Source organism: Lissotriton vulgaris, chromosome 9 (assembly GCF_964263255.1).
Source record: "Lissotriton vulgaris chromosome 9, aLisVul1.2, whole genome shotgun sequence".
Classification (NCBI taxonomy): domain Eukaryota; kingdom Metazoa; phylum Chordata; class Amphibia; order Caudata; family Salamandridae; genus Lissotriton; species Lissotriton vulgaris.
This window is the reverse complement of record NC_141697.1, coordinates 936,450,365-936,476,483: the sequence shown is the minus strand read 5'-3', so window position 1 is coordinate 936,476,483 and position 26,119 is coordinate 936,450,365. Positions and strand designations below refer to the sequence as shown.

Here is a 26,119-nt window from a genome sequence, read left to right as displayed (position 1 = left end):
TCTGACTGTTGTCACACGTCCTTATCACCGTTGGTTGCTAACCAAATTTAGATTCAACCAGGCACACTTTCTGTTGGGTAAATATGAAAATTGGTGCACGCCAATGGAAAATGTTCCATGTGAATGCGATAATTTTTCCGACCAGGATTTGTCACATTTTATCTTTTTTTGCCCCTTCTTCTCGGAAGGTAGGGTAAAGTATATCAAGCCTCTTCTAAGGGAAATGGGGTTTTTACAGGTGAAACCTGCATTGTTGTTCTTACAATTAATGGAAAATCATCGAGTGATGTTTTTTGTAGCCAATTTTTTGATTGCTTCTATTCGTGCTAGACGGAAGAGATCTCATACGAGTCTAGATGGAGTTAATGTAAATGTATGTCCTATACCTGATAGTATGAATTAATTTCTAAGCTCTGCTCCGTTTTTCATATATTTTCAAAAATGGGTCCATGAATTATTTCAAGATAACAATGTAATTCCTGTACGCTAGGTCATTTTATATGTACTGTTAATGAAATTTAAAATGTACAGTATTTTTAAAGTTTTTAAAGTTTTGTATGATGTTTTTATGTTTGTATAGCATACTTTTATGATTTTTATCTAATCGAATAAAGTGATCTTTGACTTGACTTGATTTCCGGGGGCACGCCCTGAGCACATACACCGCCCTTTCCGTCACCATCAACAAGTCCATATTCTTGGCCCATCGAGTTGCTGTAGGTAGTTCTGGAACACCCCATTTTTGTGCTATGTCTCTCTTGGCTACTGTAATGGCTAGCGTGACCCACAACAGTCCATACCTGTCCAAATCATTGGGGTCCCAAATGTTCAACAAACATTTTCGAGGTTCAGGCAGGACAGACACCTTAACTGCTTGAGAGACAGTACGCATAATTTGTTTCCAGTACTCTTGTATCAGCGGGCATTCCCACAGGGTGTGGTACAGGTTCCCTTACTCCCCGCACCCCCTGAGGCAAAATGGGTGTGGTGTTCGTTGTATCCTGTGCAGTAACGTTCTCGTGTAGTAGACTCGGTGCAGAATTTTGAGTTGTACTAATCTGAATTTCGCCGATATGCCCACTTCCCTCGGTGAGGCAAGCGCCTCATTCCATTGTGTTTCATCAACCTCCCCTGTGTCCCTTACCCATTTCTCCTGAAGGTGTAATGTGGGGTCCGCCAGATTATTGACTAACTTTTTATATGTAAGAGAAGTAGCACTCTGCGGCATATAATCCGTCAGTAGTCTGTCTTCCAGTGGCGACGACTCTGGTAGATCAGTGCCTGCTGGAATTGCCTGGAGTAGTGCGTGGCGTATCTGTACGTATCTAAACGTCTCGTTGGGGCCTAAACCATACTGCTGTTGAAGTTGTGGTAATGCGATCACTGTGCCTTTCTCCCACAGGTCCCCTACCGTGGAGATTCCTATGCGGTCCCACTGTGCAAAACCTTTACATGATCTAAGGTTTCCCAATGATTTTGTATCCCACAGTGTTGTCAGTCTGGTAAGTTTACCTGCCCAGCCCAATCGTGCTTGTGCTTTGTGCCATAATGCAGCTGTGTGTTGCGTCGGGCCGAACAGTTTTCTAACCTGGGATTTGTTGTATAAGACTGAAAGCATGCCGTCTGTTCCAAGTTGAGACCAGTCCGCTTTATACGCCGGGTCTTCACGTGGGGTATGAACCCATTGATTAATTATCTTAAGTTGGGCCGCCCAGTAATATAGTTGTACATTGGGTAGTGCAATCCCTCCCTCGTACCAACTCTTCACGAGTTTATCATGGGCGATACGTGCCGGGCCATTATTCCAGAGTAAGCTGGAGACCAGCGCCGCAATCTGCTTAAAATAGCGCAGTGCAACCAAATGAGGGGTATTTTCCAAGACATATAAAAACCTGGGGAGCGTCATCATTTTGTATAAAGCCGCCCTTCCCAACAGGGTCAGGGGCAAAGTCGCCCAGTGTTTAACGTCAACACGCAGACGTTCTAGAGGTGGTTTTAAATTTGCATCAAAGAAGTCAGCGGCGCTTCCCGTAATAAAAATACCCAAATATTTAAAGGAGGTTGTCGTTAAGGCCAAGGGGCAGTCCTCCCGCAACAATGGCTCCGGGCCCTTGAGCACATATACCACAGATTTCGACCAGTTCAAGGTATAACCCGATGACTCCCCGTGTGTGTTACAGAGGTGCAGTAGGGCAGGGATTCCGTCGGGGTCAACCATGTAGATGAGCATATCGTCTGCATACAGGGAAATCTTATCTTCCCACCCCTCCTCCCACTTGATACCTCGAAACAGCGGCGTTGTTCTAATCAGGATTGCCAATGGTTCAAGCACCAGGGCGAAGAGCAAAGGAGACAACGGGCATCCCTGTCTAGTCCCCCGCCTCAGTGGGAATGACGCTGAAATATGTCCATTTGCTACCACCTGCGCCACCGGTAACGTGTACAGCAGGCGTACCCATGCTCTAAATTTAGGTCCAAAGCCCATACGAGTAAGCACTGCGAATAGGTATTCCCATTCCACTAGGTCGAAAGCCATTGTGGCATCGAGGGAAAGGATCACCGCTTGCTCAGTAAGAAGGTGCGCACGCGCCATCACCCCATGGACCCTCCTTAGATTCATTGCCGTGCTCCTGTGGGGCATGAAGCCCGATTGGTCAGGGTGTATTAGCGTGTGAAGATGTTGTGTCAGACGGCTGGCCAGGATCTTAGCTAGGATTTTAGCCTCCACATTAAGCAATGAAATGGGGCGGTAGGAGGTGCATGCAGTCGGTGGCTTACCCGGTTTAGGTATAGCCACTATGGTGGCAGTACTCTGGTCAAGCGGCAGTGTCGCCCTATCAAGGCTGTCAGTGTACATATTCAGCAATGGTTTACTGAGCATAGGGGCCACTGCTTTATACCATTCCACAGGCAGGCCATTGGGGCCTAACGCCTTACCAGACTGCAAATTTTGGATCGCCAATTGAATTTCCTCTTCTGAAAGATCAGTATCTAAGTCTTGCTGTGCCTTTTGTGCGAGTGCAGGGATGACAATATTCTTTAGGGAAATCATCGCCGTCTGTGCGGTGATGTCACGGTCTGGGGTGTATATGTCCCGGAAGTGACTTGCCAGAGTGTTTACGATTTGTTCAGGGTGTGTCTGTAGGTGACCATCGTGCGTGTAAAGTCTCTGTATGCCTCTGTTACTACCCCCTCTCTTGTCCAGCCACGCCAGCATTTTCCCGGCCTTGTCTCCTACATCATATACTCTATGTAATGTGTTTGCCTGATGACTTTGGACGGTTGTTTTGAGATGATCTCGGTATTGCTGTTGGCGGAGCTGTAATAAGTGTGTCGTTTCCGGTGTGGGATTCGACATGTGAGCAACATTCGCGTTGTGAAGTGTGAGTTCTAGTTCCGTGAGTTCTCGTCTAGAATCCCGTTTATGACCCGTTATCGCTGCTATCGCCACCCCCCTGAGGACTGTTTTATAAGCCTCCCAAAGGACAGAGGGCGAGGAAACGGTCCCTTCATTTTCAGTGAAGTATTGCACGGTCGCCCGTTTAAGTTTTTTCCTTATCTTAGGGATTTTCAAATAATTGGGATATAGTGGGTATGTTCTCGCACACTTCTTTTCTTTGGTGGTAAGTGATAGAGATATCGGAGAGTGGTCAGATATACCCCTTGGCAGGATATCCATTTTATCTATCGATCCTAAACTCACCCCCAAGAATAAAAAATAGTCTATTCGTGAAAGGCTATTATGAACAGCAGAATAATATGTCTAATGGGTGGTCGCTGGGTTCAAGTGTCGCCACACATCTGCAAGGCCCATCGCCTCTATAAAGCCAGGAAGCGCGGCAGATCCACTTGGGCGATTTCTCACAGGTAAGGTGTCCAGTGCAGGGTCTATTATGGCGTTAAAGTCTCCCCCAAGTATTGTGTCCCCCTCCGGGAGGTCTAGGAGAAATTTACCAAGAGCTGGCAGTGCTGCTGAGTGTAGTGCCGGGGGGATATACACGGAGACCACATTTAAAGGTCGTCCTTCCCACTGTCCATGCAATGCCGCGAAGCGACCTTGGTCGTCTATTTTGTGGCTCTCTACAAGAAAGGGTGACGATTTTTTCATGAGTATCCCAGTGCCCCTGGATCCCGTTGTGAATTCTGAATGTACTGCCATAACATACCCACGTCTGTTGAGTGCTTTACATGTGGACCCCGCAAGGTGTGTTTCCTGGAGCAGCACTAGGTCAGGTCCCTGACGTTTAATCGCTTGCAAGACTAGACCTCTTTTAATTTTATCCCCCAGGCCCCGAACATTCCAGGTCAACATACGTAGGGGAGGCACATCAGCCGTCACAGGCGCGCCCTCAACGGACGCTGCGTTTAACTGTTGGGCCATCGGGTCGCATAATCATTGTAGCAGGCGAACGGTAGCCGACATCAACCCAGATGCGGCACCATGTGACAGTGTACCATAATTGTGTGGCTTGTGGCAGTGTAGTGTACCATAGAGTAGAAGTGATGACAAAAAACAATAACATTAACATTCGAACTCCCCCTCCAACCCCCCTCCCTGCTCCCCTGCTCCACGGACCGTTCCCCGCCCGCTTCCCCAACTTGGCAGAGTGCAGTGCTTTTCCCCATTCCCTACTATCTTACTTGCTCGTGGGGTTGGTGAGTCCCCTACAGGCCCCGGCCAATGCCCACCCTACTCAGCTTAACCAACTCCAGGTCCCTGTAGTTCGCATGAAGTATCACCTGCAAAGTTCACCTCTAGATCGAAGCCGGCTGTCCAGAGTCAAGAGGGTCCCGCTCCAAGTCAGATTCTAGTCCTGCAGCCTCAGCATGCTGTGAAGGACGAGTGTTCTGGTCGTCCGCCTGCTTATCGTTGCGATGATTTGGCCGGTCTCTGTGCGGACGCTGTTGCTGCCCCGCCTGCCTCCATCCATCAAGCCAGTCGCGCACAACTTCTGGTGTATCAAAGAACCATGCTTTTCCATCAGCCACAATTCGCAATTTGGCGGGGAACAACATTGAATATTGCAGGCCCTTGTCTCGTAGTGCTTTCTTTACCTCCGTGAATGACTTCCGGCGTCTGGCAACCTCTGCCGTATAATCTGGAAAGAAGGCCAGAGTAGAGTTTTGGATCTTGACTGGTGGAGAAATTCTCGCCGCCTGCAAGATGGCGTCCCTGTCTCTGAAATTAAACAATCTAGCCAGTACAGGCCTTGGCGTCGCACCAGGTTTGGGCCTCCCACCCGGGACCCGGTGTGCTCTCTCAACGGAGAAAAAATGGGACAGACCTTTAGGTTGCAGTTTATTTTTGATGAGGTCCTCGACATAGAGGTCCATGGCCCCCTTTCCCTCTGTTTCCGGTAGGCCAAGAATGCGTACGTTGTTCCTGCGGGAACGCCCTTCCTGGTCATCCAGCTTTTCCCGCAGCATCTTGGTGACTTTTTCCATGCGTTCCATCGCAACTTGTAGTTCAGAAGTGTCTTGAATAAGTGATTTGGTAACCACTTCAACTTGAGATACTCTCTCGGTCATCTTCTGAAAGTCCGCCCGCAGCAGAGTAACCTCAGAGGAAATGGAGCCCACTGTTGTTTGTACCTCTGAGAGGGTCCTCATAATATCCTCCAGCGTCACTTTTTTGGTGCCATCCACGTCCGGTGCAGCACCCGAGGAGTGTCGGCCACCAACTTGCGAGTGGCCTTGTTGGCTATAAGCAAACTTGTCCAATTTCGCCTGCGTCGACGAGCTTCTGGTCCCTTTGCCCGCCATGATACGAGGCAGTGCAGCCTCGAATCGCCGCTGTCCCGGGAGCCCCGGCGTCAACTAGGCGGCAGCTATGTCCGTTACAAATCTCTTTCGCACACTGTCGCCGCAGCAATGCAGCCTCAGGATCTCGATCGGTATCCGACCGTTGCAAGGGTTCTTTAAGCCTTCGACCGTTTCAAAGGCAGCCTCGACGAAGGTCCAGCTCTGCAGCCCCACATCCAGTAGGCGTCTGCTCCCCCGGTGCGCTCACTCCTGACCCAGGGCGTTCGAGCCGGGCAGGCTTCGACTCCCGACAGGGTCTCGAGGGGCCGCCCTCCTTGTGGAAAGTTTCAAAGTCCAGCCACCGCCGTGGTTTCTCTGCGGGCGTTCGCGGCCCGAACAGTCGCTCTCATCCACAGGCCTCAACGGCCCCCCCAAAGTCTTTCACCAGCAGACGTTCACTACGGTCCGTTCCGCGGGGGGCGGCCGTTGCCACCGAGTTCAGCCCAGGAAGGTCGCACTTCCGCCGGGGTCGACGAATACTCCAGGCCGATGTCTCCTTTTCGCTGTAGGCCTCACTACGCACGAGTTGAGAAGTGCAGTTCTCGATATTCGATTTTCACCGGAGTTGGATCAGGAGGTGCAGATTCGGTTACTGAGCAGGTACCGCCACTTCGGGCAGGCGTTGTGACGGATTAAGTTATCGGATTTTACAAAAGGCCGTTATGCCGTGAGGAGCTCCCACTTCACGCTGCCGCCATGCTCGGCCGCTAGCCACGCCCCTCGATGTCAGCGATTTTGTCGTGGAAGAACGAAGCTAGGGAGTCGCAAAGGGTTTGAGAGGGAGTGATGTCGTTGGAGTTGGCAGTGGGGTTGGTAAACTCTTTGACGATGTTGAATAGTTCCTTGCTGTTGTGGGCGTTGTTGTCTAGTCGGTCTTTGAATGCGGCTCTCTTGGCAGTTCTGATCAGTTGGTGGTGTATGCGGGTGGCGTTTTTGAAGGCGTCCCTGGTGCTGGTGTTTGGGTCTTTTTTCCAGGCCTTCTCAAGGGAGCGACAGTCTTTCTTGGATTTCTTAAGATCAGCGTTGAACCAGGAAGCGTTTTTGTTGCCTAGTTTGATTTGACGCTTTTTCAAAGGTGCTAGGATGTCGGCGCTGTTGGTTAGCCATTGATTGAGGTTAATGGCTGCTTGGTTGGGGTTCGAGGAGTGGGCGGGGGGGTTTTGAAGGAGCGATGAGGTAATCTGGTCGATGGTGATTTTGTTCCAGTTTCTTCGCAGAGTAGGTTGAGGATGGTTGTGGGTTGCGGTCTTTTTGTAGGTAAAGTGAACGCAGCTGTGGTCCGTCCAATGGAGAACTGTGGTGTGACTGAAGGAGATATGTTTGCTGGAGGTGAAGATAGGGTCGAATGTGTGACCTGCGTAGTGAGTAGGGGTATTAACAAGTTGTTTAAGTCCGAGGTTGGCGAGATTGTCCAGAAGGGTGGTGGTGTTGCGGTCGTTGTTCTTTTCCAGGTGAAAATTGAGGTCTCCCAATAGAATGTAGTCCTCGGAGGGGAGGGCGTGTGGGGTGATAAAGTCCGTGATGTCTTCTCTGAATTGTGCACGGGGTCCTGGTGGCCTGTAGAGGAGGGTGCCTCTGAGTGTGGTCTTGGGGTCGGCGTGGATCTGGAAGTGAAGGTTTCTCGGCGCTAGCGAGGTTGACGTCAGAGCTGGTTGAGATGCGGATGGAATTCTTGTGGACGATAGCGATGCCTCCTCCTGTATGGTGGGTGCGGTCTTTTCGGATGATCTTGTAGCCTTCCGGGATGGCGATGGTGATGTCTGGGGCTGAGGAGGCGTTCATCCATGTTTCTGTTAGGAAGGCGACGTCCGGAGAGATGGTGTCTAGTAGATTCCAAAGGTTGATGGCGTGTCTGTGGACCGAGCGGGTGTTGAGCAGGATGCATTTTAGGTGGTTGGTGTCGGAAATCTGTTTGGTGTTAGTGGATGAGGAGATAGTGTTGGTGCCGTCATATTTGCATGAGTTGCATGTGAAGGGTCCATGGGTGTGTCCAGGAGCGGCTAGGGCGCAGTTGGGGAGGCGGCCTGGGTTTAGGGCTAAGAGGGTGGAGGAGGCGTATGTGATGTGGGTGGGGTGGGTGGTCTGGCGTTAGGCGCGGGCCAGGCGCGGACGGGCGTACACGGGCTTACCTTTGGCGCGGTCGCAGCGCGTGGACGCTGCGCGTTGGAGCATTGGTCATTGAAATGGATAGCTGAGGGGGTGGAGCGTGGGAGGGGCAGCAGGGAGGCGGGAGCGAGGTCGAAGGAGGGCTCGGGTCAACAGCTAAAATGGCAGCAACAACAACAACAAACGCGGCAATGCAGGGCGAGAGGGGGCACTGGCAGTGGGGGCAAAGGGGCGCTTTGAGGGCCAGGTATAGTATGGGTACTGAGAATAAATGTAAGGAGGGTCAACATAGGGCTATATTTAATGACCAAAAACCACTCATGCCCTAAGAGAAACCGTCAATAAACAAAGAGTGGCCTGGTCAGAAACCTGTAAGTGTGCCGCAACTGAACTAGTGCCCCAAAACCATTAGTAGCACTAGAAGTGATAACCCGGGTCTGTTAGGAAAATTCCCATCAGCCCACCCATGTGGTTCAGTTGTTCAGTTCAGTTGCGGCACACTTACAGGTTTCTGACCAGGCCACTCTTTGTTTATTGATAGTATGGGTACTGCCGCAGTGGGAGCGAGTACAAGCGTGGAGTGGAAGTGCTAAGTAGAAAGAGATTTCAGCCCAAGGAAATGAATAGTCAAATGCAAGCAGGCAAAGCGCTATTCAAAATAAGTACACTCTAATGCGCTTTTCACACGAACACAGTCTAGATTTGAGTAAATGGCCAGAGGTGCATACAGACGAAGCGCAATTACAATGTAAACACAATCAATGCAAATGGAGCCACTACAGTGCAGTAAATAGTGTCTAGCGGTGCACGTAGTCAAGGCGCTAAGAGAAAGCAATTAATCAATAATGTACAGGGATTAAGTTAGAGGAGCGCACGAGCGGATCACAATGCAAGCAGAGAGCTGAACGATACCAGAGTAATCAGGAGGAGGATGCGGGGGGAGCGACCACTCGTCAGGACGGCAAGATGGTCACAGCTCTTCCAGAGGCTGAGGACGGCCTGTAGTTCTCGTGGGTGGGAGGGGCAGCAGGGAGGCGGGAGCGAGGTCGAAGGAGGGCTCGGGTCAACAGCTAAAATGGCAGCAACAACAAACGCGGCAATGCAGGGCGAGAGGGGGCACTGGCAGTGGGGGCAAAGGGGCGCTTTGAGGGCCAGGTATAGTATGGGTACTGCAGCAGTGGGAGCGAGTACAAGCGTGGAGTGGAAGCGCTAAGTAGAAAGAGATTTCAGCCCAAGGAAATGAATAGTCAAATGCAAGCAGGCAAAGCGCTATTCAAAATAAGTACACTCTAAGGCGCTTTTCACACAAACACAGTCTAGATTTGAGTAAATGGCCAGAGGTGCATACAGACGAAGCGCAATTATAATGTAAACACAATCAATGCAAATGGAGCCACTACAGTGCAGTAAATAGTGTCTAGCGGTGCACGTAGTCAAGGCGCTAAGAGAAAGCAATTAATCAATAATGTACAGGGATTAAGTTAGAGGAGCGCGCGAGCGGATCACAATGCAAGCAGAGAGTTGAACGGTACCAGAGTAATCAGGAGGAGGATGCGGGGGAGCGACCACTCGTCAGGACGGCAAGATGGTCACAGCTCTTCCAGAGGCTGAGGACGGCCTGTAGTTCTCGTGGGTGGGAGGGGCAGCAGGGAGGCGGGAGCGAGGTCGAAGGAGGGCTCGGGTCAACAGCTAAAATGGCAGCAACAACAACAACAAACGCGGCAATGCAGGGCGAGAGGGGGCACTGGCAGTGGGGGCAAAGGGGCGCTTTGAGGGCCAGGTATAGTATGGGTACTGCCGCAGTGGGAGCGAGTACAAGCGTGGAGTGGAAGCGCTAAGTAGAAAGAGATTTCAGCCCAAGGAAATGAATAGTCAAATGCAAGCAGGCAAAGCGCTATTCAAAATAAGTACACTCTAAGGCGCTTTTCACACGAACACAGTCTAGATTTGAGTAAATGGCCAGAGGTGCATACAGACGAAGCGCAATTACAATGTAAACACAATCAATGCAAATGGAGCCACTACAGTGCAGTAAATAGTGTCAATTCTTACTTTCCTTTGTATTGTAGGCTTTCTGGTCACCTGGTGACACTGGAGTGGTGTTTGCAGGCTGGTGGCATAAGCCTTTCCCCCTCGGTCGCCGGTTCTGCACCAACAGAAGGTAAGGTTACAGGAAAGGTATGTTAACCAACCTTTTAAAGTACTTTAAGTATTTATTTATCATATTCATAATCTATTACCATGTTTACCGAAAGTGCTAAAAACCGGAAAATGATTACAGAATTCACACGCCGTGCGGTAGAAAATCTGAGAGCCTGAGCCTCTGGGGAGAACATTCTGGTGGGTGCTGTTGCCTGATTGGCTGCAGTTTAGACTATACAAAATGACTATGATAGTCATGAGTGTGGAAGTTTTTGCTATTGTAGCTAGGGCTACTTTACTTCCTGGTTGTGTATTACTAAGGTTTTTTGGTTATTATGTGCATGCTATTGCTTTTTTATGTACCGTGGGACTCCCACTCTGACGACGGGGAATGATTCATGCATGTGAATCTATGAAAGACACCCCAATACTGGAGAACAGGTGTTTATATCCCCAGGAGCAGATGTAAAAGCCAGTGTCTGAAACAGCTCTCCAGGCATCTCTGCACATAAGGAGCATACATTGATTCAGCACCTTCTGAAGAGCTTTTTCAGGTCCTTCTTACATTGCACACGGGGATGACACATCCCGGACATGTGTTGCTCTGCTTGGGAAGGGCTTAACCTCTGTAATTGTTTTTATAGTGACACTGGACGCCGTAACACGGTAAAAGCATTCTGTTCACTAACAGAAACAATAACAGCTTCAAATACTCTAGAAAGTCAAACTGATTATCATAACTGAAACCCAAAGATGGAAGAACAGCATCAGCCCCTGAATACAATACAGGAATTCTACATTACCTGTTACAATATACTTGATAATGCGCACACAGTCACCTGTCTTGCTCCATCTGCTGAATACGTGCATCTCTGTGCCTGTATTTGCACACTTCGTATCAAAGTCTACAGTGGTGGCTTTCTGAATATTTTTACATTGGTCCCTGCTTGTGCCTCGCACCGCCAATGGTGTTAGCCTGATACCACTGGCTCTGCAACTTATCTGGTCAGTCTGGGCAATGATCACATGGTGTGCAGAACAGGTATCAGACGCAGCTACCTTTTCTAAGCAGTGGTCAACCTGATGCCATCTTGCAGCACCCACACTGGATGGGACGCGCACTAGGGCTGCACAGTGATTCCTAGGGAACTGTCCTGAGATAACTCCTCTTAGGACTAAGAGAGCTCTGGAGCTTCAGGCAGTCCTTGTCAGTGCAGCCTATAATTATAGATCTAGCGCGCAGTGACCATGCTGGTGCTGGTCCGACTTTCAGTGCATCCGGCGTCAAGTAGTGAAGAGCCTGGTGTTTGTAGTAGCTCTGTGGCAGCCACCGCATGCTGCTGTCATCTGGTGCTGCGGGGTTGGGGGGCGCCCACTGGGGCAGACATCGCTCAGCAGTGCTGGTGATCCCTTTTATTTGGGTTGAGCAAGCAGTTCTATAGTCAAGTCTAATACAGTGTCCTGGGTGGCCGTAATGTGTGCCTCACTCTCCTGATTTGCAAGATCTTCTTAAAGTTTCTCGATGCTCCAATGGGTGTAATGTCTGATATTTCTATGTTTCCCTCCTTTTCATTGCTTGATTTTTGCTTGCAAGAAAGTGTCACTCATTGAAGTTGAAATGTCACTCATAATTACACTGAAATTGTGAAAATGTCACACACAACATTCTGAAATCTTTGCAGCCATGTTAAACTAATCGTAAATTCTGCTGCTGGTCTCCTCATTGGCATGTTGAAAATAGGCAACCCCTCACTGAAGTAGCCATGCTGGCTCTGCCGTGGAGCTGCATCATGTTTAAAACCATCATGCCTCACTTAAACGGACTTTAGAAACAACATCCCTGCATACCTAGACCCGAACTTGGCAATCTTAGGTGGACAGTGCACACAGGAAGCCAAAACATTGCCAAATGGGAGACTGGGAGACACTGGGCCAAAAGCCTGGAACGCTGCCCTCGATAGCAGGGGTCTGGAGCAGCATCCAGACTAACCTAAAAACTGCTCAAATCCTGAGGTTCAGAAGATCCTGAAGAAGCCCTTGTTCACTAAATACTGCCACCTTACTTGTTGGTCACCCATCTAAACTGTACCTTGGGCTCCTGACCTTTATTGGTCCATTGCTTTACCAGACACATTCATGCTTTATAAGTACTTCTACATCTATTTTGTAATCATGAATTACATAAATGATTCTCGTTTGGATTTAAATGCATGCTAATTTCTTTGAGGGCATTCTAAATCTGGCATGGCTTCAACCCGCATTCTCCTATATGGTTAATAGGTGAGGGTAGCATATCCTACTCACTGAAATTTGTCTGAAGAAACCTTGCAGGCATCCTGCCCATGCTAACGTGTTGATGTGTGTTGGCAAAGCATGCACTGTCGCTGTGCTTTACTGGTCTTCTGCATTAAAAAAAAAAATACTGCAGACCGTGATATGTACCTGCCTGAGAGTGAAGCTTGCACTGCTTCCTCTTATGTTGCCTTGCGCCCGTGTGTTAGGAAAGTGTGCATGCTTGATGCACATCTCGTAATTGTGCTGCCTGCGTTAGGGAATCTTGTGCTGTTGATGTACATTTCTGAAATGGTGAAGCTCGAATTCACTTCCATGTGCAAAACATTGAACTTGTATTGAATTATTTTCTTTAGCAGCAGCCATGTTTTGTATACGGAGATTTACGAACTGCCTCATGTTTGAGAATACAGCTATTAATGTAGTCTGTTGAGCTCCTAGGCCTGTGTGCCTGCAGCAGAGGAGTGGTTCTTGTTTTGATTGACATGTGTGGTCATTTTCCTTCAGTCCATAGAGACCATCAACCTTGATGGCAGTGAAAGGTTCTCCTTCCCGGAGATACTAAAAAAAAAACAGGACCCGGTCAGGCTGGCAGTGTTCGAGGGCTGGTTCTTCTCATAGAGTCTGTGATCTGCTAGGCAGGGTGATGGCGCCTCAGCGTTGTTCGTGGGATACCCTGAAAGGCCTCAAGATGCCGCCCCCGTGATTAATGTTGCCTTAAAAATCTGATTAGATGTTAACACTGGCGTTATCTCTGGCCACCGTAATTCACCACCCCACCAGCCCATCCATTACCAAGCAGTCTGTTCTAGTCGCTTACACTAGGTGTAGTATTCTCTCCATTTCTATTACTTGTGGGTTCTATGGAACTTAGAATGTTCTATATGAGAGTTTCATGTAATGTCAGTTGCTGGCTGTTAGCTGATGGTTAGGATGCATATGAATAAACCTTACAACTGAGGAATCACCTTCTTTCCTGTTTTATTCATAACTTTTCATTGGCGACGAGGACGGGATAAAGAATATATATAAGAAGCACCTTTACATCAAGCTAAGTACTTTGTGAATTTGGATGCCTGAAATTTTTCGTGAAAAACAACCTCATTTAAATAAGGGTTAAAGAATGATTTCTGGCATATTTTAATGAAACCGGAGTGCGTGTGAAATCAGAACTGTACTTCCCCAGTGGCAGTTGTTCTTAAAAAGGGAAGATTTGAGGTTCCCCAGTGGCTGTAATTCTTAGGTGTAGGAAGGGAAGGAATTGTAGAAGAGAAAATAATTTTTAAAACATGTGAAAACGGCTGCGGAGTAATTTTGAAATAGTTTCTGGATTTGCGAAAAACTCCGCATTTAAGTTGCTCATTGTAGAGAGGAGTAAGCAGTTACCGTCTTGTTTGACCGTTATTCTTGATTCAGCAGAGGAGCTTCGTCCTGTTTGAGATGCAGTGCAGAGTGATGACGTAGTGAAGTCAGGCTGAGGGTTTCGGCGAATGTCTGGTGAAAGGCAACGTCTTCGGAGTTAGCTAAGGACGCTGCGTGACAATTCGTCATCGCGTCGGAGTGGCAAAGGTCGTTGCTGGAGAAAAGTGTTCGTGCACAGAGAAGAAACGTTATTACATCAGCGTTCGAGAATTTTGATGTAATTATTACCTGAAGGAACTTATAATATATACTTTTGAGGACATCGTGTGAGGAATAATCTCATCTTAAATAAGAAAGAAGTACATCGATGAACTTGGGTATTTGGTGATATGTAAATGATATGATTTTTTATATAGTTTAATATCAACATGAGTACAATATTTCATGTTTAGTGTAATTGCAGTATATTTAGTTTTTTTTATTTCTCAAAAATGTATGAAATGCTATTATCTCATTTAAGGAAGGGTAGAATTTAGTTTATTTTTGATGTAAATGTGCATGTAAATGATTATTTATGCGCTCTCACTGAAAGTATTGTTTTTTTTTTTACTCAAGAGTTTGAAAATTCGCTGTTGTTTTAAAGTGTATATTAAGAAAAACATTACTAGATAAGAAAATGCAGAATGTCACGACACCTCCATTTTTCTTGAATGATCCAGGTGAGCCAAGAGTCAAATGGAGTAAGTGGAAAAAGTTTTTTGCACATTATGCAAAAGTATGTGGTACTAATTTAAGTGCCGAAAGGAAGCATTCGTTGTTGTTGCATTGTCTCAGGGGTGAGGGGCAAGAAGTGCTTGAAAATTTACCAGATTGGTCTCAACAAGAGCAAAGGGGTTTGGATGAATATGAAGCGTGTTTATTGCAATTAGATAAGCATTATCTACCACGTGTGAGTACCATTATGGAAAGATATCATTTTGGGAAACGTGAACAGGGTAAAGATGAGTCGGTGGAAGAATATATAACTGCTCTAAGGAAATTGTCTTCTACCTGTAAGTACGGTGCTGCGAATGAAGAACGAATTAGAGATCAATTTGTTTTGAAGTGTAGAGAGGATAAGATCAGGGAAGAATTGTGGCTCAAGGATGAACCACCTTTGGAAGAAGTAATTGGTATAGCAAAAAGAGTAGAGCATATGTTAAAATGTGAGAATGAGTTAAAAAATGACAAAGGAAAGACTGAAGAAAAGGTGGAAGAGGTTAAGGAGGATGTTTCTCAAATTAAGGAGGTAAGGCCTGTTCTTAAAAATATAGGTAAAGAAGAGTCTAATGTGTCTAGTATTACCTGTTTTAGATGTGGAAAGTCAGGTCACAAGGCTAACTCAAAGTTTTGTCCAGCTATGAGTTTTGTTTGTCATGGATGTGGGACACTTTGTAAAATTGTGTAAAACAAAGGAAAGGAAAGTGGTAAACAAAGAGATAAAAGAGGTTATATGTCAGATTAAAGTTGAGGACCAGAAGGATCATCCCACTGGTATTATCAAGATAAATGATACAGAAGTAGAGGTGAAATTTGACTCCTGCGCACGCATTACAATTATTTCAAAAGAAATGTACGAGGAGCATTTTAGAAATAAAAATAAGCTTAGTAGAATGGATGTGTGTGCAGGTGGATATGGAGGTGCACCCATCAACATGATGGGTTATTTTAATGCATCCATTGAGTTTGGGAAGAGGATAACGGTGGGTAAGGTCTATGTTTCAAAGGTTGGTGATTGTTTGATTGGGTGGCCCCATCAACGTTTATTGGGTGTAATTTTGAATCCAAACTCTAATCCTCAGATACAGATTCAAGAAGTTGAATCGAAAGCGAATACTTTTATGGAAGAATTTCCTGAACTTTTTCGTACAGAATTAGGATGTTTAAAAGGTTATAAACATTGTATAAAATTGAGAAAAGATGCTGTACCTGTTGTAGCAAAAGTTAGGCGAATTCCATTAGCAATACAAGAGGCGGTGGAACAAGAACTAAAGAAATTGCAAAAGCAGGACATCATTACTGCTGTAGAGGCTACTGAATGGTTGGCGCCAATTGTTGTCACTAACAAACCCAATGGCGAGATAAGACTGTGCAGTGATTTAAGGTCTTTAAACAAGGAAGTGGTAGTGGATAAATTACCACTACCTAATCTAGATGAGCTCTTAACATCCTTAGGTGACACAAAGGTGTTTACAACTTTAGATCTAACACAGGCATACCATCAAATAGAGTTGACACAGGAATCACAAGATTTAACGGCATTTATCACGCCGATGGGTGCTTTCAAATATAAAAGAATGCCGTTTGGTCTTGTGTCAGCTGCGTCTATTTTTCAGCGGGTCATGCATTTTATTTTGAGAGGGATAAAATGTGTAAAATGTTATCAAGATGATTTATTAATTGCGGTGAGATTGGGCAAAAAGATCAAATGGTCTTAGAACATCTACCACAAATATTGCCCATTGTAACTGGAATCAAGTTTTTTACTTTGTAAATTCTTATTGATGCATCTTTTAATTATAGAATGTTGTATATATCGTTGTTTTTTTATCCTTGACACCATGTGCTGCATGTTTTAATGGGTATTCTCCCCCTTTTTTCCATGCTGTATTTTCTCATTGTCATGCTGCCTGGTGATTCGTGGACCACTTTTATGTGTCTTGTACTTTTATGGTTTTTGTAAATTGAACCGAATAAAGTATTTCTTGACTTGACTTGATTTATTAATATATGGTGTAAATCAACAAGAACATGACAAGTCTCTAAGAATGGTGCTGAGAAGATTGGAAAATGCTGGTTTAACATTGAAGTATGAGAAAAGTAGATTCTCGGTTAATGAGGTGAATTATTTGGGACATCATATTTCAGCAAATGGAATCGCACCTAGAAAAGAGTTGGTTGAGACAATTTAGAAGCTGGTATCACCAAAAAACAAGGAAGAAGTTGTTTCTTTTCTTGGTATGGTTGAATACGATGGTAAATTTATAAACAATCTAGCTGATAAAACGAGCAATTTGAGAAATCTTTTAGGTAAGAATAAAGAATTTAAGTCGACGGATGAATGTCAAAGTGAGTTTAGTGATGTTAAGAAGGATTTGATTGATGCTCCAGATTTGCAAGCATTTGTACCTTTTGAGGAGACTTTTGTGGTAACGGATGAAAGTTCAAAGGGTGTGGGTGCTGTTTTGAAACAAAGAAGGAATGGTCAAGAGAAACTGATTGCTTGTGCCTCTAGGAGTTTGAGGGGCGCTGAACTGAACTATTCAGTCATAGAAAAGGAGGCTCTGGCTATATATTGGGCATTAAGAAAGTTTAGGAATTTTCTATGGGGTATGAAGTTCATAGTCTGTACAGACCATAAGCCATTAAGAGAGATTTTTATGATGAAAGGTTTAGATAGTGTTTCGTCAAGGATTCGAAAGTGGGTTATTGGTCTTCAGAAGTTTAATTTCAGTGTTGACTATATACCAGGAGTTGATAATGTATTTGCTGATTGTTTATCGCGTTTGGTGGATGAGGTTCAGAGTGTTGATCAGGAAGATGAAATATGTGAGAATGAGGTGGATGTATGTGAGATTACCTCAGGGGCTATACTTGAAAATGAGTGGTTGGAGGAAATTGGAAAGGATTCTGAAATTCGGAAAATTATTGAAAAAGTCAAAGGGCAAGTAAATTGGGATGGCTCTTTTGGAAAAGTATGGCATATGGTTGAAAGTGAGCTGTCAGTGGAGCATGGTATACTTTTGAGGGGGACAAAGTTGATTCCTCCAAGTTCTTTGAGGAGAAGATTGATTGAGGAGGCTCATCAGGGTCATCTTGGTATTGTTAAAACCAAGGAAAGAATTCGGTGTTCTTTTTGGTGGCCGGGAATGGATCAGGAAATAGAAAGAGAGGTGAGAGAGTGTTTGCAATGTAAGGTAAGCGACAAAATTTCAATATCGCGTACAACTCCCATGGTTTGTCACAATCTTCCAACAGGTCCTTGGGAGGAAATTGCTATAGATATTGTAGGTCCTCTTGCTGGTGAGCATCGTACGCCTTTTCTGATTGTTTTGATTGATCTTTATTCTAGGTGGGTGGAAGTTTCTTCTGTTTATGAGGTTACTTCTTCATGTGTCATCTCTTTTCTTAAAGAAATTTTTAGAAGGGAAGGTTTTCCGAAGTCTCTTTTATCAGACAATGGACCTCAATTTTGCTCGAACATGATGTCAGAATTTTTAATGTCTTGTGGGATAATGCATAAAAGATCTTCTGTTTATCACCCAGAAACCAATGGAACTGTTGAAAGGTTCAACAGGGTTATCAAGGAAAATGTACAACTTTCTAGGGTAAATTCTATTGATTGGAAAGAGGAATTGCAAATATGCATTCTTGCACATAGATTTTCTCCACAGATGACGACCAAGAAGACTCCTTTTGAACTATTTAAAGGGAGAATTCCCAAAACGAGTTTGAGTCCAGCTTGGATGTGTTGGGGTAAAGGTTTAATTAACAATGGAATTGGTGATTGGAGGGTTAGAGAGGAGAAAGTTCAGATGAGAAATAAAATATGCTATGATGAAAGGAAAAGAGTAAAGGAAGGGAAGATTGAAGTAGGTGACATAGTTAGGGTCAGAGCACCTGTAGGTGCTTTGGCTTGGTCAAAATACTCTGCACCTATGCATGTCATAAAATGTTTTAAAAAATCAGTAAAATTGGAAAATGGAAAAATTTGGAATCTAAATCGTGTTGCTATTGTTAAGGATTTCTCGATTGTTGATAAAACTAATGTAAAGAAATCTGTTTGTTGTGATGATGCAAATGTAACTCAGCAAAGACTTAGCTCTCGTTTAAAGAGAGTTCCATCTTACCTTAAGGATTATGCAAGATAAGGCATTCTTTATGTTTCTGCATGATAATCTTAGCATGGTATTCTGTGCTCATTTTGAATGTTTATTCTCTTTATTTTCTTCTTTGTTCACTTCTGTATTGCTTCAGCTTTTAATTATAAGAAAGGGGATGTGTAGTATTCTCTCCATTTCTATTACTTGTGGGTTCTATGGAACTTAGAATGTTCTATATGAGAGTTTCATGTAATGTCAGTTGCTGGCTGTTAGCTGATGGTTAGGGTGCATATGAATAAACCTAACAACTGAGGAATCACCTTCTTTCCTGTTTTATTCATAACTTTTCACTAGGCACCAGGTTCTAGCTGCGGCGGTACCAGTCTCAGCACTGAAGTGTAACATATTAGTTGATGCACATACTTTCGAGATTCAAACCACCGACTCCCATGCTACTGTGATGCCAGCACAGGGTGCGGAGAAACTGCCCATTCAGGCAGGTATATTTCCCTATCTCGAAATAGAAGTGAGAATAGCTCAGCAGGTGGGGAAACTTCTTGCTCGATCTGGCTGGAGTCCCGTGAGCATCAGCCATGAAGCAAAGGACGTGCATGCTTCAGAATTTTGCCTATCAGTACATAAATCAGAATACCCACGCAGTGTATCCTCTTCTTTTTATGTTTGTGTTCTTCTATTTCTCCAAATTAAACGTAAGCGTTCTGTGTATTCAGTTGTTACTTGTAAATGATGCAATTGAACAGTGCCCCATGCCTTCTAGTGGGAGATGCAGTGACATCCACCTTCATGAGCCTCCTTGGAAATAGATGCGTGTGAAATAGCAACACGTTGGTTGTGCAGTGCAATAAATACTGCCTTACTTCCCCCGAGTAGATTCCATCCTCTCTGGGACTCTCACAGACTTCCTTGCCAGACTAATAGTTATCACCCAGCTGTGGAACAAACTCATTTAAAAACAGGAACAGCCAATGCCAATTGATTGGGCTTTTGTATAGTGGATAATGTTAGTCAGCATCAATGCTACAAGGAAGGGATAGCACAAGGGCAGCAATGGAAGGCGTTTGCTTTCCCACACGCAGTCTCATTCTGCTGAGGAACAGGGCTTTAAGTGGGCCGGGTCCTGCAGGTGTAGGTCGAAAAAACAAGCTCTGAGAAGGGTCCCTATCGGGCTCTCCATTTTTGCCCTCACCCTCAGGGTGAAAATAAAATGTCAACTCTGCAGCAGTGCCACCCTTCGCTGCATTTAATGCAACTTCAAAGAGCCTTGTTATCGTTCTTTCACAGTCTCATCATTTCAGAACTGGAGCATTTTTCAATAATATATACTAAGAAGCCATAGTTGTCCCTTATTTATCTTGTGCAACTAACATCCATTGACAAAGCCAATAGTTCTGGCTTGTTGTAGGTATAATGTTACTTGCTGTATTATGTATCTGGATGCAATGACAGACGCATCAAAATACCAGTCGGGCGGACACACTCTGCTAAGCACAGGCTATTAGCTTAGGTATTTTATGCCACGGCCTCAATGACATCGACCATGCCCCTTTGAGAGACCCCCCATCCCAACCCAGTTTTTTTATCCTACTTAAAGCTCTGCTGAAGATCATTGTAAACCTGTCGCCATGATCATGTTAAACAATCCTAGGCCTCAGCCACCGGCATAATTTTAGGCCCCAGCATTTGAACCTTTACAAATTATAAAGACACAAGCCAAACCAGAATGTCACCCCACACACAAGATTAGAAAGAGAAATAGTTTGACAATTTATTTAATTAATTTCTGTCCACCTAGGGATTTTATTCAGGGGACTCAGAATTATCTAGTTCTAAGCCAGGAGAGAGACTTTTCCGGTTCGAGAGGACTAGTTCCAGGCATCTGACAGCAAAGCTATCTCTTAGGGGTGAAATATTACCCACAGGCTCTTCCCGGAGAGCTCTTCCTCGAGTTACAGAGTGTACAGGCAACCCTATAGTCTTCATGATGAGGCCCAAAGCTTTGTCTCTTCTGACCACATTATGCGAGACCCCTAGAAGCCTGAGGGCTGCCCCAGTCACATGAAGGCTAAGCGAGGATCTGAGTAGGAGGCTGCAGAACAACTTATCATGGAGGTCAGGCGGATTCAGTTCGGGAACGCCCATAAGCTCTACATAGTAAGCGAAGCATTTGAAGCAGGATGCACTGGTACTGTCTTCATAATCGCAGATGTGATCTGTGGACCTCTTTAAGGCATTAGCTACTACATTGGAATAAATGCAAGAGTTGAGCCTTCAAAATGTAAGTCATACAACCAGGAAACTCTGCTAGAGAATAACTATAATCGCCACAAACAATTGAGTAAATGAGATGATTTCTAATTGATTACAATGTCCTTCCTATATTTTGTTTTACGCTACCTGTACATTTTGTAGTACTTTCTGTATATATACCTATAGATGCATCAAGCATCCATTCTGAGAATCCTAAATAGCGAAAAATAACGAATCGCTATTAAGAATTCGCAGAATGGGATGCAACATCAAAATCGCTAAATATTTGCGATTCGCACCCGGTTGCAATCGCCAAATGCGATTCCGCAGAAATCCCCCAAAATCGCAAAAGCGGCTGTTTCCAACACCCTAATTACGCATTCGCAAATACCGATTTCGCAAATAGCGATCTCGCACATTACGAGATCGCAACAACGTGACGTCGCATTTGGAGCCCAATGATGACATCACTACCAGGAAGTAGCCTGCTCCATGCATCATTCAGAGCACAGAGCTGGATACCGGAGGAGGCAGAGCACTGAGCTCCAGGAGCCACACCCTGCAGTGCCCATACAGGAATGGAAATCAAACCACAATGTCCCAGGAAGCTGCAGGACCAAGTAAAAAAGCCTGCAAGCGCAAAATCAAGTTTAGTGGTAAAGAACTTGAGTACCTGATTGAAAGAGTGAGCAGGGACCACGACCAACTATTTGGGAACCTGTCCCGGAAGGTCCACGAGGCAACCAAGAGGTGCATCAAGGCAAAGGTGAACGCGGTGGGAGTCACCCACCGGACCATCGATGACTTAAAAAAAAGGTGGCACAACCTTCAGAGGCTGTGCCAAGGAGCGAATAGCTGAGAGACTGGGGGAGAGAATGGCTACGGGAGGGGGACACTCCACAGTCCCTGAAAACACCCGCATGAAGGACCTAGTGGAGGACACCATACACCCTGAAGCCTGAGTGGGCGTTACCCAACTGGACACCTCCCGCACCACACACCAAAGTCAAGGTTAGAGGCATGCTATGGCGACCCCGTACCCTAACAATGCCCATGCCCCCAGTGCAATCCATATTTGTTAGCACAGAATTCCAGTCCCTGCTCCTCCCAAATGCCCAAATGCATTGTGGATCCTGTAGTGTGTAAAGGTGCCTTGATAGCCAAATGCATTGTGGATCCTGTAGTGTGTAAAGGTGCCTTGATAGCCAAACACAGCCAGATTAGTAAAGATGCACAGACCCCAAAAATCTGCCAGGGAATGCAGACATTAACCAATAGTGAGCCTGCATGCATATTGCAACATCTCAGGTGCCTTAATCATACCAGTAATCATGCACTCATCCACATCTCAGGTGCTGCGGATACTGACACGTCCGACAGTGACATCCTCCGCATCGCGGAAACACCCGAAGAGACGGAGGCGGAGAGGCAGCCTTCACCTGCACTGACACGCAGGGCCACCCCTGCAGCTACAGGCGGAGCACAACATCACGTCTTGGCACATACGGAAGTGGAGCAGACCCCAACCCCACCCAGGAGGCAGACACAAATCACAGCAAGTGTGCGGGCCCACGCCAGCAGCAAGTCAGGGCAGCAGCGCTCCGTGCCCATCACAGCAGCCATGGAGCAACATGCACACACCGTGGGCCTGGGCATTGAGGCTCAGATTCTGTGTGTGCACCGCAAACAGGCACAGCACATGGCAGCAATGCAGCTGCAGCTCTACAAAACAGCACGCAACATCAGTCTCCTCATAGAGAGTGTGCAGGAACTGACCACGGTGGTGAAGGAGAGCAACCAGCTAATGGTAGAGCAGCAGACGTCAACCGCAGACGCCACAACAACTGCTCACACGGCTGTCAGCCTACACCCGTTCCAATCACCTGATCGGGAACGCCACATCCCAGCTCTCGCGAAGATCATTGGCCATGCAAATCCAGATGGTCCAATGCTGTGCTGACGTAGTAAGTGCCCTGGAGCAGGTCACCAACAGGCGGCAGACTATAGCAATGCAAGGGGGGTGAGGATGATGCCAGCGAAGAGGCATCTAGCCTCAGCAACCTGTCTGTGCCTGTGCAAACAGACAGGAGGCGCAGTGCCCGGCCCAACACTGCATCCCGACAGAACCAGCCTAACGTGGAGGGTGAGAGGCAACAGGGTGCGCGCGGCAGGAGGGGCTAGTTTCATTACATTTCAGGCTGTGCCGTGGTGAGGCAACCATGCACACCAGCTCAGGTTACATGACCTTGGATGTTTAAAAGCCGTACCCTTACTTGTTGCTGATGGAAGCACATTGAGACTGTGTGAAATAAACACAAGCTTTATTTTGACAACAAATCATCCTCATGTCAATCTCTGATGTGGCTTGCATGAGTGCAGTGTTGTGTGAGGGGTATGGATGCACTAGAAATAGTTCTGTGTGATGTGCGCACAGCGCCTGTGACCTTCAGCAGGATTCTCCCCGTGTGCATGATGCACATGTGCAGGTGGCAGGTTGCCCCCCTCCGACTCACTACCAGACACCTCAACAGGTATCCTCCGCTTGGTGGCATATTGTGAAGCATGACGCACACGGCCACGATGTGACAGCAGATCTCAGGCCGGTATTTGAGGGCCCGCCAGTGTTGTGGAGGATGCGGAAACTACTCTTTAACATGCCAAATGTTCGCTCAATCACATTTCTGGTGTGTAGATGCACACCATTGTACCTCCGTTCCTGTGGTGTTGCTGGGTTGGGGTATGGGGTGAGGAGGTATTCACGGAGCGCGTAGGTGCTGTCACTTGAAGGCAGGAGCAGGTCAGTGCCTGTTATGCGCAGCAACATGGTCTTAACATACTATATGTGGGCATGTGTACTTACCTAGGAGATGTCCCTCGCCAAATTCACCCCTGGCAAAGGGGGTGTGTATGCTGCTGTGCTGGAAGATAAACAAATCATGCGTGCTCCCTGGGTATTGTGCCACAATGTCTGTAATGATGGTCTTCGCATTGCAGACCACCTCAATGTTGAGGGAGTGATATGACTTGCGGTTCCGGTACATGTATTCGATCTCTGCGGGTGGACATATGTGTATGTGGGTGCAGTCAATGCAGCCAATTACATGGGGGAAATGGGGGGTATGATAGAAGTCCAGTTTAGTTTGCATTAAGCCCTGTTGGGTTGTTGGGAAGGTGATGTAGTGATGTATCCGGCTCAGCATGGCGTACAGGAAACTCTGTAGGCAGCATGAAAGTGTACTCTGGGATACACCCCCTGCAACTGCGTCTATCCCCTGGAAGATGCCTGAGGCCAGGAAGTGCAGGCAGCACAGGACCTTGATATGGGTGGGCACGGCATTGGTCCTCCGTGTTGTGTGCTGCATCAGAGGGTCATGGTCTCTGATGAGCTTCTTAATCATTGCCCCAGTGAGCCTGCATTTGGAGTAGATCTCCTCTTCAGTCTGTCCAAGTAGTGTAATCCGCAGCCGGAAGATGCGTTCATGGATCCTGCGTCTGTTCTGTGCTGCAGCCTGGAGCCTCAGCCGCCTTGCCATGATGTATAGACCTGCCATTGTGACTTTCCTCATGCTCCTAATGAGTCTCCTTAAGTGTGTTTGATTTAGCCAACACCTGTTTGCTATTTCCAACAAATTTTTTTTGGTGCCAATTTAACTTCATGGTTACCACCTGGTTTAGCTTCTCCTTAAATTGCGGCTCGTTTTTTGCGAATTATAGTATTTTCGCTATTTTCGATTGCTGATGCATGTGGATAGCGATTTGTTTGCTAATTCGCTATTTACTGCGAATTCGCTATTGAATTCGCAGATTATGTGGAGAATCGCTTTTAAGGAATCGCACTGGGGGTTTCTATGGGTTTAGCGATTCTTTGTTTTGCGAATTCGCAAATTGTTGCTTTTCCACTTTATGCATTGCAGAAGTGGAATTTGCAATCACAATCGCTGTTTCGCAGTGATTCTGATGGCAATTTTGCTTGATGCATCTATGCCATAATGTGGTAACAAACAGCGCACACATTGGGTTAAGGTGTTTCGGCAGGTGTGGCGGAGCTATACTTTCATTTTGGGTCCTATTCTTTTGCCATAAATCTACCCTGTGTCTTCACCAAGTCTCTAAGCTCATTCATGGGACTTCGCCACAAGCTGGTGATCCCTGTCCATTCATGCCTGAAGGACTGGATGATTCATAAAGGGTCATGCAGAATGTCACTTCTCGGTTATGCAAGGTGGTCTGTCATCTTGGACTCTTTGTAAATTTGTCCAAACCCCCTCTCATTCCAAAGTGGGCCCACCCATTTATCAACTTCTTCTCCGGGACAGATCTGTGTGCTGTACTTATAACTGATGCTCTGGCTCGCCTTCAACTCAAGCATTATTAAAATAATTTTGAACATTGCCCTGTTGTCACTAACAGTAACAGCAGCCTGGTGTCTCTTGCAGCATCAGAGGCTCGCATCTCGTCAGGGATAGTGAGGCCCGTGCTGTCTCTAGATGTTGATCTAGATCTAGCAGAACCCAATTTGACTATCTTCCGTAAGAACTTAAAAACTCCTTCCATTCCTATCGGTTCTGTTTTATCCATCTGTCAGCGCTATGAGACCTAACGGGTGAGCTATGCGCAATACAAAAACAAATACAAATACAAATACAAAATCTGCACTCTGTCACGGACTCCAGAACTCGTATTTGCATAAGCTGGTCCCTCCTTTAAACATGGTCAAATTGGCTTACACCAAATTGGAAAATTAAATTTACTTGTAAGTCCCTAGAAATGTGGTTCTACATGTACCCAATGACTGTAAATTAAATGCTGCCAGTGGGCCTGCAACACTTATTGAGCCACCCACGTAAGTAGCCTATTTAAACATGTGTCAAGGCCAGGGCCTGTCATTGCAGTCTGCCTGTGCAGTTGTAAAACTGCCATTTTGACCTGGCAAAAGGAACCTTTTGCCAGGCCTAAAAAGATTCCCTTTTATTACATATGTCACCAGGATGTCACCACTAGTGCAAGCCCTTTCCATAAGGCAGGATGTAGTATGCAGAGTGCAGTGTATTTAAATGGTTTGGCATATACTTTTAAGTTTTATATGTCCCGGAATAGGCAAGGCTGAATTGCTACCCTTGTTCTTTGTGTGATTCTTGAATTTTTACATCCCCTTGACTTCAGTGATGTACAGGCAACATTGATGGCAGCACCCACACTCTGAAAAGTGTTCCAGTGCCACCGGCCTGGGTGCCTTTGTGTGAATTTTTCAAGCTTTCTGACTAGGGTGCCATGTGAGACATTTC

At 46.1% G+C, this 26,119-nt stretch overlaps 1 protein-coding gene across 1 annotated transcript in view; it reads left to right on the top strand.

Annotated features, from left to right (window-relative positions):
- APEH (acylaminoacyl-peptide hydrolase) overlaps positions 1-26,119 on the top strand; it is an 883,124-nt gene that overhangs the window by 293,067 nt on the left and 563,938 nt on the right. The window contains exon 8 of the mRNA XM_086938781.1: positions 9,978-10,069. Coding sequence (XP_086794907.1) covers positions 9,978-10,069 — 92 coding nt within the window. The remainder of the gene's footprint in view (positions 1-9,977; positions 10,070-26,119) is intronic.